The sequence below is a fragment of the Dasypus novemcinctus genome, chromosome 23 (assembly GCF_030445035.2).
Source record: "Dasypus novemcinctus isolate mDasNov1 chromosome 23, mDasNov1.1.hap2, whole genome shotgun sequence".
Classification (NCBI taxonomy): domain Eukaryota; kingdom Metazoa; phylum Chordata; class Mammalia; order Cingulata; family Dasypodidae; genus Dasypus; species Dasypus novemcinctus.
Genome location: NC_080695.1, coordinates 38064766 through 38076967, shown reverse-complemented (window position 1 = coordinate 38076967; position 12202 = coordinate 38064766). Strand labels below are relative to the sequence as shown.

Sequence of the window (12202 nt, the reverse complement as noted above, 5' to 3'; positions counted from 1 at the left end):
AAGTGTATGGTCTAGAGTATAGACCATAATGTAAACCACTGACGAGGGTATTGGCTATGTTTCAATAGTTGTACATCAGTTGTAACACATATATCATCCACATACAAAAAGGTTATTGATAAGGGAAGGGAGAAAAGGGGGAAGATGTTAGGTCTATGGGAGACCCCTGTGTTCTGTATGTGACTTTACTGTGACCTAAAACTTCTTTGAAGACAATATGAAAAAAAGTAAGATACTGGGGGAATAAATGGAATAAAACGTTGCTGAACATAAAAGACAACAGATCTTACAGTGATGAAAGACAAAACGTCAAAAAATTTTTTTCATTATTTTTTTAATATCTTAATTTTTAAATTTTATTTTAGTTCTTTTTCTAAATTATTATATATTTTATGTTTAAACCTATCATTATTATTTTATTTTCCTATTAATTGTATTTGACGATATTCTTGGCTTCGTTTTTGAAGAAGTTTTGGACCGCAGAAGGGTTACAACTGTGGCAGGGAAGGATAATTGGTGTGGGGTGTCAATGATGGGGGATACATGGGAGGAGGTTCACCTAGGCATACATACAAGGTATATAAATGTGTTCAAATGTTCATGGGGCATTGTCACAGTGGGTGGAGATTCACACAATAACTGACAGAATACTGCATTCCCATCTTGGGGAGCTCTGTCACATTCTCTAATGGAACAGCAACAATCCCCGAAGTGTAGAGCAATGACTAGTGAAGAAGGTTGGTCTGTTGATGGGCCCTTGCCTTTGCTCTTGAAATGGCAATTTAGCGTAGTGCTATAGGGTGCCTAAAAGCTGCCTCCTGAGAGCCTCCTTTTGTTGCTCAAATATGGCCTCTCTCTATGACAAATTCAGCATATAAATGCATTACCTTTCCCCCTGTGTAGGGCATGGTTCCTGGGAATGAGCCTCCCTGGCACCAAAGGATTACTACCAAGCACCAACTAACAATGCAACTGGAAAAAGACCTTGAATAAAAGGGGGTAAAGGTAAAGACAAAAGGGTTTATATGGCTAAGAGACTTCAAAGTGAGTCAGGAGGTCATCCCAGAGGTAACGCTTATGCACGACTCAGCAGGATCTCATAGACTGTCAAAGTAGATATTACCCCAAATAGTGGGGCTTCTGAGGTCATTGGAGATACACCCAGGTCCTACAGTCAAGGCAGATAGCTTTGGAGTCTGGTGCCTTGCCAATGGGCCCTACTTTAGAGTTTGTGCTCCCCAATGTGACAAGAGTTGGACTCAGTTGTGACTTCTCTACACATGCCTCTTCTGTCCCTTCTATTTGAATCTATAGTTGGTGCTAGAGTTGGTTGGTATACATCCAAAAGAGTTGAATCTTTGGGCTGTCCATGTGCCAGCTGGGCCCTGAGCCCCAGCAGAGTTGCAACACCTACTCTCCAGTTCACTGGACTCACCCAGGACAAGTAACAAGGAGGTGAGGATGGACAACCACCATACCTGGGCACTGAGAGAGTCTACAACTGCAAGCCAGAAGTCCTATCCATCAGGCATATGGAATCAAGGCCACCTATCAGTTAGAGGTGGAGTGGGCATCACCATCCCAGAATCCTCAGGATTGGGGAAAAAAAATACGGAATAGAGTGGACATACTAGTATTCTACTACAGACTTATTATGATTTTAGCAATGGAAGAAATTACATCATTGATGTGGAGTCACTGGCCACTGGCGATGCTTAAAGTAGAGAGAGGGAAAAAGAGGTGTAATATGGGGGCATTTTCAGGACTTAGAATTGTCCTGAATTACATTGCAATGACAGATACAGGCCATTATATATCCTACATAACTTACAGAATTGAGTGGGAGAGAGTGTAAACTACAATGTAAACTATAATCAATGCTTAGTGGTAATGCTCCAAATGTGTTCATCAATTGCAATGAATATACCACACTAATGAAAGAAGCTGTTAATATGGGGAAGGGTGGCGGCGGACTTGGCCCAGTGGTTGGGGCATCCATCTACCACATGGGAGGTCCGCAGTTCAGGCCCCGGGCCTCCTAGACCCATGTGGAGCTGGCCCACCCGCAGCGCTGATGCGCGCGGGAAGTGCCATGCCACGCAGGGGTGTCCCCGCATAGGGGAGCCCCACGCGCAAGGAGTGCACCCTGTAGGGAGAGCCGCCCAACATGAAAGTGCAGCCTGCTTAAGAATGGCTCCACCCACATGGACAGCTGACACAACAAGATGACACAACAAAAAGAAACACAGATTCCTATGCCGCTGATGACAAAAGAAGCAGACAAAGAAGACCCAGCAAATAGACATAGAGAACAGACAACCGGGGTGGGGGGTGGGGAGGGCAGAAAAATAAATAAATAAATAAATAAGGGAAACGGACTTTGGCCCAGTGGTTAGGGCGTCCGTCTACCATATGGGAGGTCCTCGGTTCAAACCCCGGGCCTCCTTGACCCGTGTGGAGCTGGCCATGCGCAGTGCTGATGCGCGCAAGGAGTGCCGTGCCACGCAAGGGTGTCCCCCGCGTGGGGGAGCCCCACGCGCAAGGAGTGCGCCCGTGAGGAAAAGCCGCCCAGCGTGAAAAGAAAGAGCAGCCTGACCAGGAATGGCGCCGCCCACACTTCCCGTGCCGCTGACGACAACAGAAGCGGACAAAGAAACAAGACACAGCAAATAGACACCAAGAACAGACAACCAGGGGAAGGGGGGAAATTAAATAAATAAATAAATCTTTAAAAATAAATAAATAAATAAATAAATAAATCTTTTTTTAAAAAAATAGTAACTCTTATTAAAAAAAATATGGGGAAGGGTGGGAAAAGAGGGGAGTGGGGCATATATTTTTTTGCGTAACATTTTGTGTGTTCTAAGTATCTTTTAAAAAAATAAAAAGTATATTTTAAAAAACTTACTATAAAGCCACAGTAATCAAAACAGCATGGTACTGGCACAAGAACAGACATAGAGACCAATGGAACAGAATTGAGGGCTCAGAAATGAACCATCATGTTATAGCCAACTGATTTTTGACAAGGTGGCAAAGACCACTTATTTGGAAACGAATACCTCTTCAACAAACGGTGTTGGGAAAGTTGGATCTCTACTTAAAAAAAAAAAAGGAGAATCCCTACTTCACACCATATACAAAAATCAACTCAAAATGGATCAAAGACCTTAATATACAATATCAAACTCTGGAAGAAAATGTAGGGAAGCAACCAAAGGCCCTTGTGTTAGACAGTGGTTTCTTAGACTTTACATGCAAAGCACAAGCAACAGAAGAAAAAAATAGATAAATGGGACCTCGTCAAAGTTTCAAACTTTTGTTCTTCAGAGAACTTTATAATAAAAGTAAAATAATAACCTACCCAATGGGAGAAAATATTTGGGAACCAAAAATCCAATAAAGGATTCATATCCAGAATATATAAAGAAATCCTTCAACTTAAAAAAAAGACAAACCACCCAATTAAAACATGGGCAAAAGACTTGAACAGACATCTCTCCAAAGGAGATATACAAATAGCCAGAAAGCACATGAAAAGATGTTCAACATCATCAGCCATTTGGAAAATGCAAATCAAAATCACGATGACATACCGTAATACCATTTTACACCCATTAGAATGGCTATTATTAAAAAACAAAGAAAAAAACAGAAAACAACGCATGCTGGAGAAGATGTGGAGATATGGGAACACTCATTCATTGCTGGTGGCAATGTAAAATGGTACAGACATGGTGTAAGACAGTTTGGTGGTTCCTCAGAAAGTTAACTTTAGGATAACCATAGCACCTGGCAATCCCACTACTAGGTATATACCCAAAAGAATTTAAAGCAGGGACTTGAGCAGAAAGTTGCACGCTGATGCTCATAGCAGCATTATTCAAAATTACCAAAAAGATGAAGCAACCTAAGCGTCCATCAACTGATGAACGGATAAAGTAAATGTATATACACACAATAGAATATTATTCAGTCATAAAAAGGGTACATGTGATAATATAGAGGAATCTTAGAGATACCATGTTGAGTGAAATAAGCCATATACACAAGGATAAATACTACAGGATCTCACTAATATGAATTAATAAGAATTACTATGCCAGAATCTAGAATATAGGTTACCAGGAGGCAGGTTAGAGTTAGAGAATGGGAAATTAAGGCTTAAAATGTACAGGGTTCCTATTTGGAACAAAGGAAATGTTTTGGTAATGGATAGTGGTGATGGTATAGCACAATGTGAACATAATTAACAGTACTGAAATATATATCTGAATATGGTTAAAAGGGGAAATGCTAGGTTGTGTGTGTATATATATACTTATATATATGGTAATACAATAAAAAATGCTTTAAAAAAAATTCATGGAATTTCACTACACAAAGAAGGGACCCTAGGTTAAACCACAGACTATAGTTAATACAATTATAAAAATATGCTTTCCTCAATTGTAACAAATGCACCAAACCAATGGAAGGTGTTACTAGTAAGGTGATATATGGAAATGCTGCATTTTACGCATGATTTTTCTATAACTCCACAACTACTCTAATTTTTTAAAAAAAGGAAAGTGAATGTGGCTCAAGTGATAGAGCTTCCGCCTACACATGGGAGGACCTGGGTTCGATCCATGGGGCTTCCTCGTGAAAAAAAAGAGAAAGCATGCCTGAGCGGAGAGTCAGTGCCCATGTGAGTGCCCATGTGGTGAGCCAGTGCCCTTACAAATACCCAAGTGGTGGGCCTATGTCCATGCAAGTGAATCACACAGCAAGATGACCATACATCGAAAGAGAGACAAGAGGAGAGTCAAGGTAAGCACAGCAGAAACCAGAACTGAGGTGGTGCAATTGACAGGGAACCTCCCTCCACATCAGAGGTCCCCAGGATCGAATCCCGCTGAATCCTAGAGGAGAGAAAATGAGAAGAGAAGACAACAGAGACAGCAAAAACAGCAGGGTGGGAGGAGGGGAAGGGGGCAAAATAAATAAATAAATCTTTTTTTAAAAAAGCCAAAAAGAGAGACAGGATTTTTTAAATAATAGAGTGGTCTTATCAGTTTCATTAGATGTCTTACAGTTTCCTCTCTCTATATATCAGTGCTGTGTTGTCTGATACATAAGAATATATGGTTTTCATAGGTACACTGTAGACTTTATCTTTTATTAGCATAAAAGGATCACTTTAGTCAATTAACTTTTAAATTCTATTTCATCTAAGAGTATTGTAATTTTGCTTTCTTTTTAGTTGCATTTACATATATTTTTAACCCATCAATATGATATTATTTTCATTGTGGTACCTTCTTTGGAGCTCCTGAATCTTTTACATACCAAGCAGTTGGTTTTTTGGTTTCTTTTTTCTGTTTGAGCAACCTTACAATGGGAGGTCTAAAATGACCAATTTTAGGATTTAAGGTAATTTTTTTTTTTAAATCCAATCTTTTTTTTTTTTTTTTTAAAGATTTATTTATTTATTTAATTTCCCCCCCTCCCCTGGTTGTCTGTTCTTGGTGTCTATTTGTTGCGTCTTGTTTCTTTGCCTGCTTTTTGTTTCTTTGTCCGCTTCTTTGCCTGCTTTTTGTTTCTTTGTCCGCTTCTGTTGTCGTCAGCGGCACAGGAAGTGTGGGCGGCGCCATTCCTGGGCAGGCTGCACTTTCTTTTCACGCTGGGCGGCTCTCCCCACGGGCGCACTCCCTGCGCGTGGGGGCTCCCCCACGCGGGGGACACCCTTGCGTGGCACGGCACTCCTTGCATGCATCAGCACTGCGCATGGCCAGCTCCACACGGGTCAAGGAGGCCCGGGGTTTGAACCGCGGACCTCCCATATGGTAGACGGACGCCCTAATCGCTGGGCCAAAGTCCATTTCCCTTAAGGTAATTTTTGATCAGAGGGTAGGTGGGTCTCTGTTCAAATGTGTCAGGCCCAGATAACAAGAAAAAAGAAAAAGAGTAAATCTATTGTATTTTTACCTACTCAGTTTAGCCATCCAGGAGCAAGCTCAATCAGAGGGATCTGGACAGGTGTTCCTTTACTTGGCACATAGTCCACAAAGCTAGGGGACACAGAGAGAGTGCCCAGAGCGACCTTTGCCCTGTGTTGCTCTCACCACCAGTTCTTGCCTTTAAGCCCCCTTCCCTCCCCTCTTGGCCATGCCTCCCCAGCTGAGGGGTGCTGGTAGAGTTCACTACAGGACTCTCTGAACCAGGGATGCTCTCCATACGGTAAAACAAAGTAGCTCTTTCCCTATTTCAACCTTGCCAGAACTGTGTCCTGCAGAAGCCCCTCAGAAACTGCAGTCTTTCTTAGTTCCTATTTTATACTCTGACAAAAATTTCGATAGGACTTTGGAGAGATGTGTGTATTGGGAGTGAGGGAGTTAAAAACAAGCAAATTAATCACATCCTGAGCTAAGTACCCCCTTGACAGCAGCTACAGCAGCTTCCTGGACCTCTCTCACCTTGCTCAGGAGGAAATGGTAGTTTTCCAGCATGCAACGCCAACTCTAAGGCAGAGTCCTCCTGAGTCACAAATGGCTCAAGATTCAGGGGTAGGGACATGATGTACTGCCCAATCTGAAACAAAAGAAAGCTCTTTCAGATCAATACTGATATGTAGAGATAGTTACTTCATGCAGTATATTCACGTGAAGCCAAATGGCAGAGACAAAATTGCTAGTCGTAGGGCGACGCCAAGTCTGACTTTTCCAGTGTGTAGTAAGACTGGTTAAACAACACCTTAAAAAAAAAAAATCATGCATGTAGATTACAGATTCATCCTTCTCACTAATGTCTCCAATATTTTTGGAATGCATTCAACACAATCTCTACTTCAAATGACGTAATGGATACCAAATTGCTTTGTCAAAATGAAAGCACTGAGTAAATATAATTTATTATTATTGTTCAGTAAGATGTAAATGTGAACGAGTACGTGACCGTGTTAGAGTTCAAATCCTATCTTCTGGATTTAGATCTGGATCTCTTCCTTTTAGGTGATTTAAACAGGGGAAAGAAGGAATTCTGTTTGAAATAAGCCATTTATAATTACAAATTAATTTAGGGGAAAATTATATTGTTGTCATAATATAAACTCTAAACAAGAAAGATGGACAAAATTTTCTTGAATGGAGAAAAACCACAAAAGGTAGAGTTCAAGGGCATTTGGAACAATCCCTCCAATTAATACAGTGCTTTTCATGTGTTTTCCATTATTTGTGATTATCATTCTGGGTATATTTTATATACCTACTTTTATTACAACTCTCAGCTGTTTTGTGTTTTAAGGTGAGTGCATGTTTTCTTGTAAAATAAGGTTTGATTTTCAGGTTACAACAATGTAATATAAAACTATAGTCTGAGCTTATTGTTTTGTGTGTTTTTTTGGGTGTTTTTTCTTTTTCTTTTTTTCCATTGCATATTCACTCCACTGCAGTCATCCCAAATAGAGTTGATATTGATTCAGCAAGCTAAAAGTCAGAGGGCTAGCAAAGTAAGATACTCTCAACCTGACCTTATACATCCTAATAGTAACAGATAGTAGACCCAGATATGGATTCTAGAAAAATGGACAGAAATTTTACCTACGGAGGCTCCAGCATGAGCAGACACCTGGAACAGCCCCTGAGCCACTGCTGCCACCACATCAAGCATCACTGCAAGCCAGCCAGAGGCCTGCATGCCCCGAGGACTACAGGATGAGGACATATCATTTTCAAATGTTTAATATGGCTTGGGTGTAGTAAGTCTAAACATCCTACAGCCCATCAAGCTAACAAAAGAGGTATACAGAGGGTTAAAGAAATTAAGTCAATTTTTTTTTCTTTCATCTACTAAGTACAAACTTTCACATACTAGGCAAGTGGTCAATTATCTCACTGTACATTTCAGCTCAAAATGGCAACACATTCATCATTTTTCCGTAAGGCAGGAAGAAGAGAAGAACGCTGATTTCTGGTATTGGAATTACTCTATTCTAATTCTGTTCAGTAAGCACTTCCTGAACACCTTCTATGTGCCAAGACCTCATGCATATTCCTACTTTTGATACACCTTTCATCTGAAGTCATCACCTTTGGTTCAATCCATAGATGCCATTTTATATAAAACAAAGCCTCATTACATGTATGTTGTTTCAATTTTTCAAAGCCTTTTCTTACATTTTATTCCTTTTTAATGCTCATTTGGTTCTGTGAGGATGAGGACATTCATCAACAAGTCAAAGTGTCAAATGCAAAATTTCAATAATCTCAAATCTCAAATATCAATTAATTAACCTTAGATCATTGGGATTGCTGTGGTTCCTAGATAGATTCCACAGTTCCAGATGTCTCAGGAATCTTGAATTTATTTCTCTGGAAATCAATGCAGGAAAGGATGCTTATTATCAGTTCTGCAGATGTTTGTCTACTATTCTCACAAATTCAGTGAATACTTCCTGATACTCTGCTTCGTTAAGTTTTGTGACCCAGGAAAATGGAAACCTTTGTGATCAGATGGGCATGGGACTGATCACAGCTCTATCACTGGGTGACCTTGGGCAATGGATTTCCTCTGTCTGGGCCTTGGTTTCAGTATATCTAAAATGAGGATGATCTCGTCCTTACTCCTAACAGTGGTGGTGAGGATGAAATGAAATGCTGTGTGATATGTATGTGAAGCACCTGCATGCTGACTAACAGAGCAGCCACTGGATAAATACCTATTTCTTCCCTTCCCAGCCTCCCATTCCCCTGAATCTCAGTGTGCACCTGTGAAGCAGGGACACTGCTGCTCATCGATGGCAATTTCATATTGTTTATGAATTCTAAAAATAGATATTGGATTTTGTTTGTAAACTGCTCTGTCCCTCTGGGTATATTAGATTATATTGGATTCAGGGGTCTCACTTTTACTTGATTAAATAATGATTAAGGCTTTGATTGGGCCACATCAGTAGGACACCGCATCCCCGCCCCTTTGGTGGGCAGAGACTCATAAAGAAACCACAATGCAGAGAAGGGAAGTTGGAGTTTTTGAGCCAGAGCCCAGAAAGTAAGCACACAGAGGAGCAGAGCAGCTGAGCCAGGAAAGATTCAAGCTCTGAAGAGAGAGACAGAGCCAGACTCTTGATAGTCTACAGCTGGCCTTGTAGAGAGAGCAGGGCAGCTGAGCCTGGACAGAAACAAGCCCCAGGAAGAGAGGAACCCAGGAAGCCTGAACTCTTAGCAGATGTCAGCAGCCATCTTGCACGAACATGTGGCAATAGACTTTTGTGAGGGAAGTAACTTATGCTTTATGGGCTGATAACTGTAAGCTTCTACCCCAAATAAATACCCTTTATAAAAGCCAACAGATTTCTGTTATTTTGCATCAGCACCCTTTTGGCTGACTAATACAGAATTTGGTACCAGGAGTGGGGAAGTACTTCTGCAATTACCAAAATGCTGGAACGGTTTTATAAACAAATAAGGGGTATTTTTTTCAGTGCCCCTTTGGCTGACTAATACATCATCTCATAGATTTGCTAAGATAAAGCATGACATAGACAACACACTGTCTATATGCAGTGATTTAAGTCTAATACTGTCCTTGCACATGGTGGGTATTCAGGAAATGTTCCTTTCCTGAATTCAGGTTGCCAGCCCCCAGTTACAATGAATGCTATCTACAACTTGGGAGAGAAAAAGCAAGCAGGAGAGGGCCTTGGCCTGAAAACTCATCTTAGCTTACTTCTCTACATCTCAGTTTCTTCAACTTCAAAATCAATTTAATAACCTCTCAAATCTCTTCCAGCAATATCATTTTCTCAATCAATTTAGATTGCAGTCACATTATCATGATTCTAATGGTAACATTAATCCTATTGGTTGGAGAAACCCAATCCAATATTAAAGGTACAGGGTATTGGGTAATGCCCTGGAAACAGCACAAAAATGACTGCCATGGTAGGCCTAACGCTGCTCAGTGAATGGAGGGCAGTAGACCACCCTCCTCTCTACTACCAATGAGATACCAGGCACTTCTAATTGTACAAGATTTGCTTTTTAAATCCTTTTATATTGATTACAGTAGAGCCACATCTTACATAGGGCCCGGGTTATAAGGTGAGATCATACAGCAGAAGTCTCCTATTTCAAAATCCCAGTAATCTCCCACACTGTGGGGTATATTATGCCTCACAGTATTTCTTACACACTCTGACATTTAAAAGCAACTGAGCTCAGCTCTCAGAAGGAACAAAGGAAAGCCCACATGCAGGTGTCTACACAGCGATCACCTGCCTTCATAAGATGCCTGTCAGATCCCTAGAGTTAAGTGGAGAAAGGGGAAGGCCTCCAGGGGCCCCAGCAGCCCTGCAGAGTTTACTTTGTTCTCTTTTACTATTAAGTCTCTATAATTTCTGTTAAGAGATTTGTTGCTGTGCAAATTAAACAAGGAAAGACACATGAAAGAACTTTCACAGGACCTGGCATATAGCTGTTTGCTGAATCTTTCAGAACCATATGCACACTCTTCTTCTGAAAAGTCATGGACAGGAATTTGGCCACCTGCTTTCTGTCTTCCCAAGTCAGAATTTTGTACTGGGCTCCCACATTGATGCCCTTAAGTGTTGACCCTATCTCACATTGGGAGAAGGGGGAGGGCACGAATGTGTTAGGTTCTGAAATCATCATGTGGTTCAGCTGCATTTCCTACAGTCCAGAATACAGGTATAGATTATCTGAAAGCAAAGGTCCAGACAAGGTATGGTCTGAAATGCTATGACACCATAAAGAAATAAACGCAGAAGCTCTTACATTGCTAATGTACTCGAGAGGAGTGAGGCTAAAGGTGGGCAGATCATCCGTTAGAGTTTCTCCAATGCCAGCTGTGTTCCAGCTCTAAGGAAGGAAGGAGAGGGCACAATCAATACCATAGCAACCAGGCAGCCAAGGAAAGAACCTGGCACTCTGCCAGGGACTATGTGTAGTGTCTTCTTTGTTCAGAGCTGGGTTTGGACCCACCACCATTCAAAAGACCAGGAATTTTGCTTCTTTAAGTTGTAACTTTGAAACCCACTATACAAAGTCCTTTCTCTCCCTTTCTGCATTCCTGCAGATCCATAAAAGAGGAACTCCCTACCTTCTCAGATAACTACTGGGTGAAAACCAATCCCTTTTACTCATCTCAGTATATGAAGCTGATAGCCTTTGCGGGTTGGTCAATATGTAAAAAAAAATTTTTAAGTCCCTGGGCACCGAGAGCCTCACTGACTTCTGGGTCTTCATCACTCCGAGGAGAAAAAAAGACCCCCTGCAATCCTCCAGAGAAAACTCACATAAATCGCATACCTGAGAGGGGAGCTTAGGAAAAGGAACATCCAAGCCACATTTGCCAAACCTAATTTACCTGAATCAAATCTCTGCCTTTATTTCTATGTGTCTTCTGGATCTGTTTCTCAGTGATTCATAACTAAGAAGGGAAACAAGTGGGAAGGAGCCCTCACACCCCAACAGCTGCCCCTCTGTCTTCCTTATTATCCTTCTATCTAAGGTTTCTCTCATCATTTTTCAAGTGGAAATATCCATGATCTCAGTATGTCAGCCTTTCCAGCATTCTGTAGAGAATGAGGCAAATTACTGGGACAAATGAGGTTAGAGAGTTCACCTTGGCCTACCTTCACACAGAAATCTAGTTTCTTAATTCCAACCTGAGTCATCCCAAAGCCAGCCTGGAGAACAAGGCCCTTCTGGCTGAACTCTTGCAGTGATTCCCAAGGTCACATGGTAGCCTCACTCTGCAGCCACCTGATGCCTGACCTGGTTGCTTGATCCTTGAGTAGCATTCAGGGAATGTAATGACAACATCTTTCCCCTGGGCTCCTGGCCCAGCACCAACTCAATCTCTGCTACTTTTCTTCCTGACAAGTTCTTTTCTTCCCCACCACTGCCCCTACAGTTTTCTAGACTCCTTGTACTTGCTTGAGAATCCTCTCTTGCCTCAAAATATTCTAATTTTTTTCCAGTGAATTCCCAATCCACTAAGAATTAACATTCCAATGAGCAACATTTACCAAGCACCCATGATGTATTGTGCCATGTGCTAGGTTTGTGGAGAGGACACAAAGAAACCTAAGACTTGGTCCTTGCTCTCCATTAGCTATTTGGGGGAATCAATGACTCCCACTTGTACCCTATATACCCCCATGTCTTCCACCTTATTCCTCCCCTCTTCCCCCACCCTA

At 41.5% G+C, this 12202-nt stretch overlaps 1 protein-coding gene across 6 annotated transcripts in view; it reads right to left on the bottom strand.

Annotated features, from left to right (window-relative positions):
- The window catches only part of COG7 (component of oligomeric golgi complex 7), a 119621-nt gene that overhangs the window by 17470 nt on the left and 89949 nt on the right, over positions 1-12202 (bottom strand). For 3 of the 6 annotated variants that reach the window (XM_004453792.4, XM_023587493.2, XM_071211246.1), the window contains 2 exons: positions 10776-10859; positions 6459-6573 (listed from right to left, as the gene is read on the bottom strand). In XM_004453792.4, the coding sequence (XP_004453849.1) occupies positions 6459-6573; positions 10776-10859 (199 nt within the window). The remainder of the gene's footprint in view (positions 1-6458; positions 6574-10775; positions 10860-12202) is intronic. The other 3 variants (XM_023587492.2, XM_058286276.2, XM_071211247.1) reach the window with 1 other exon arrangement.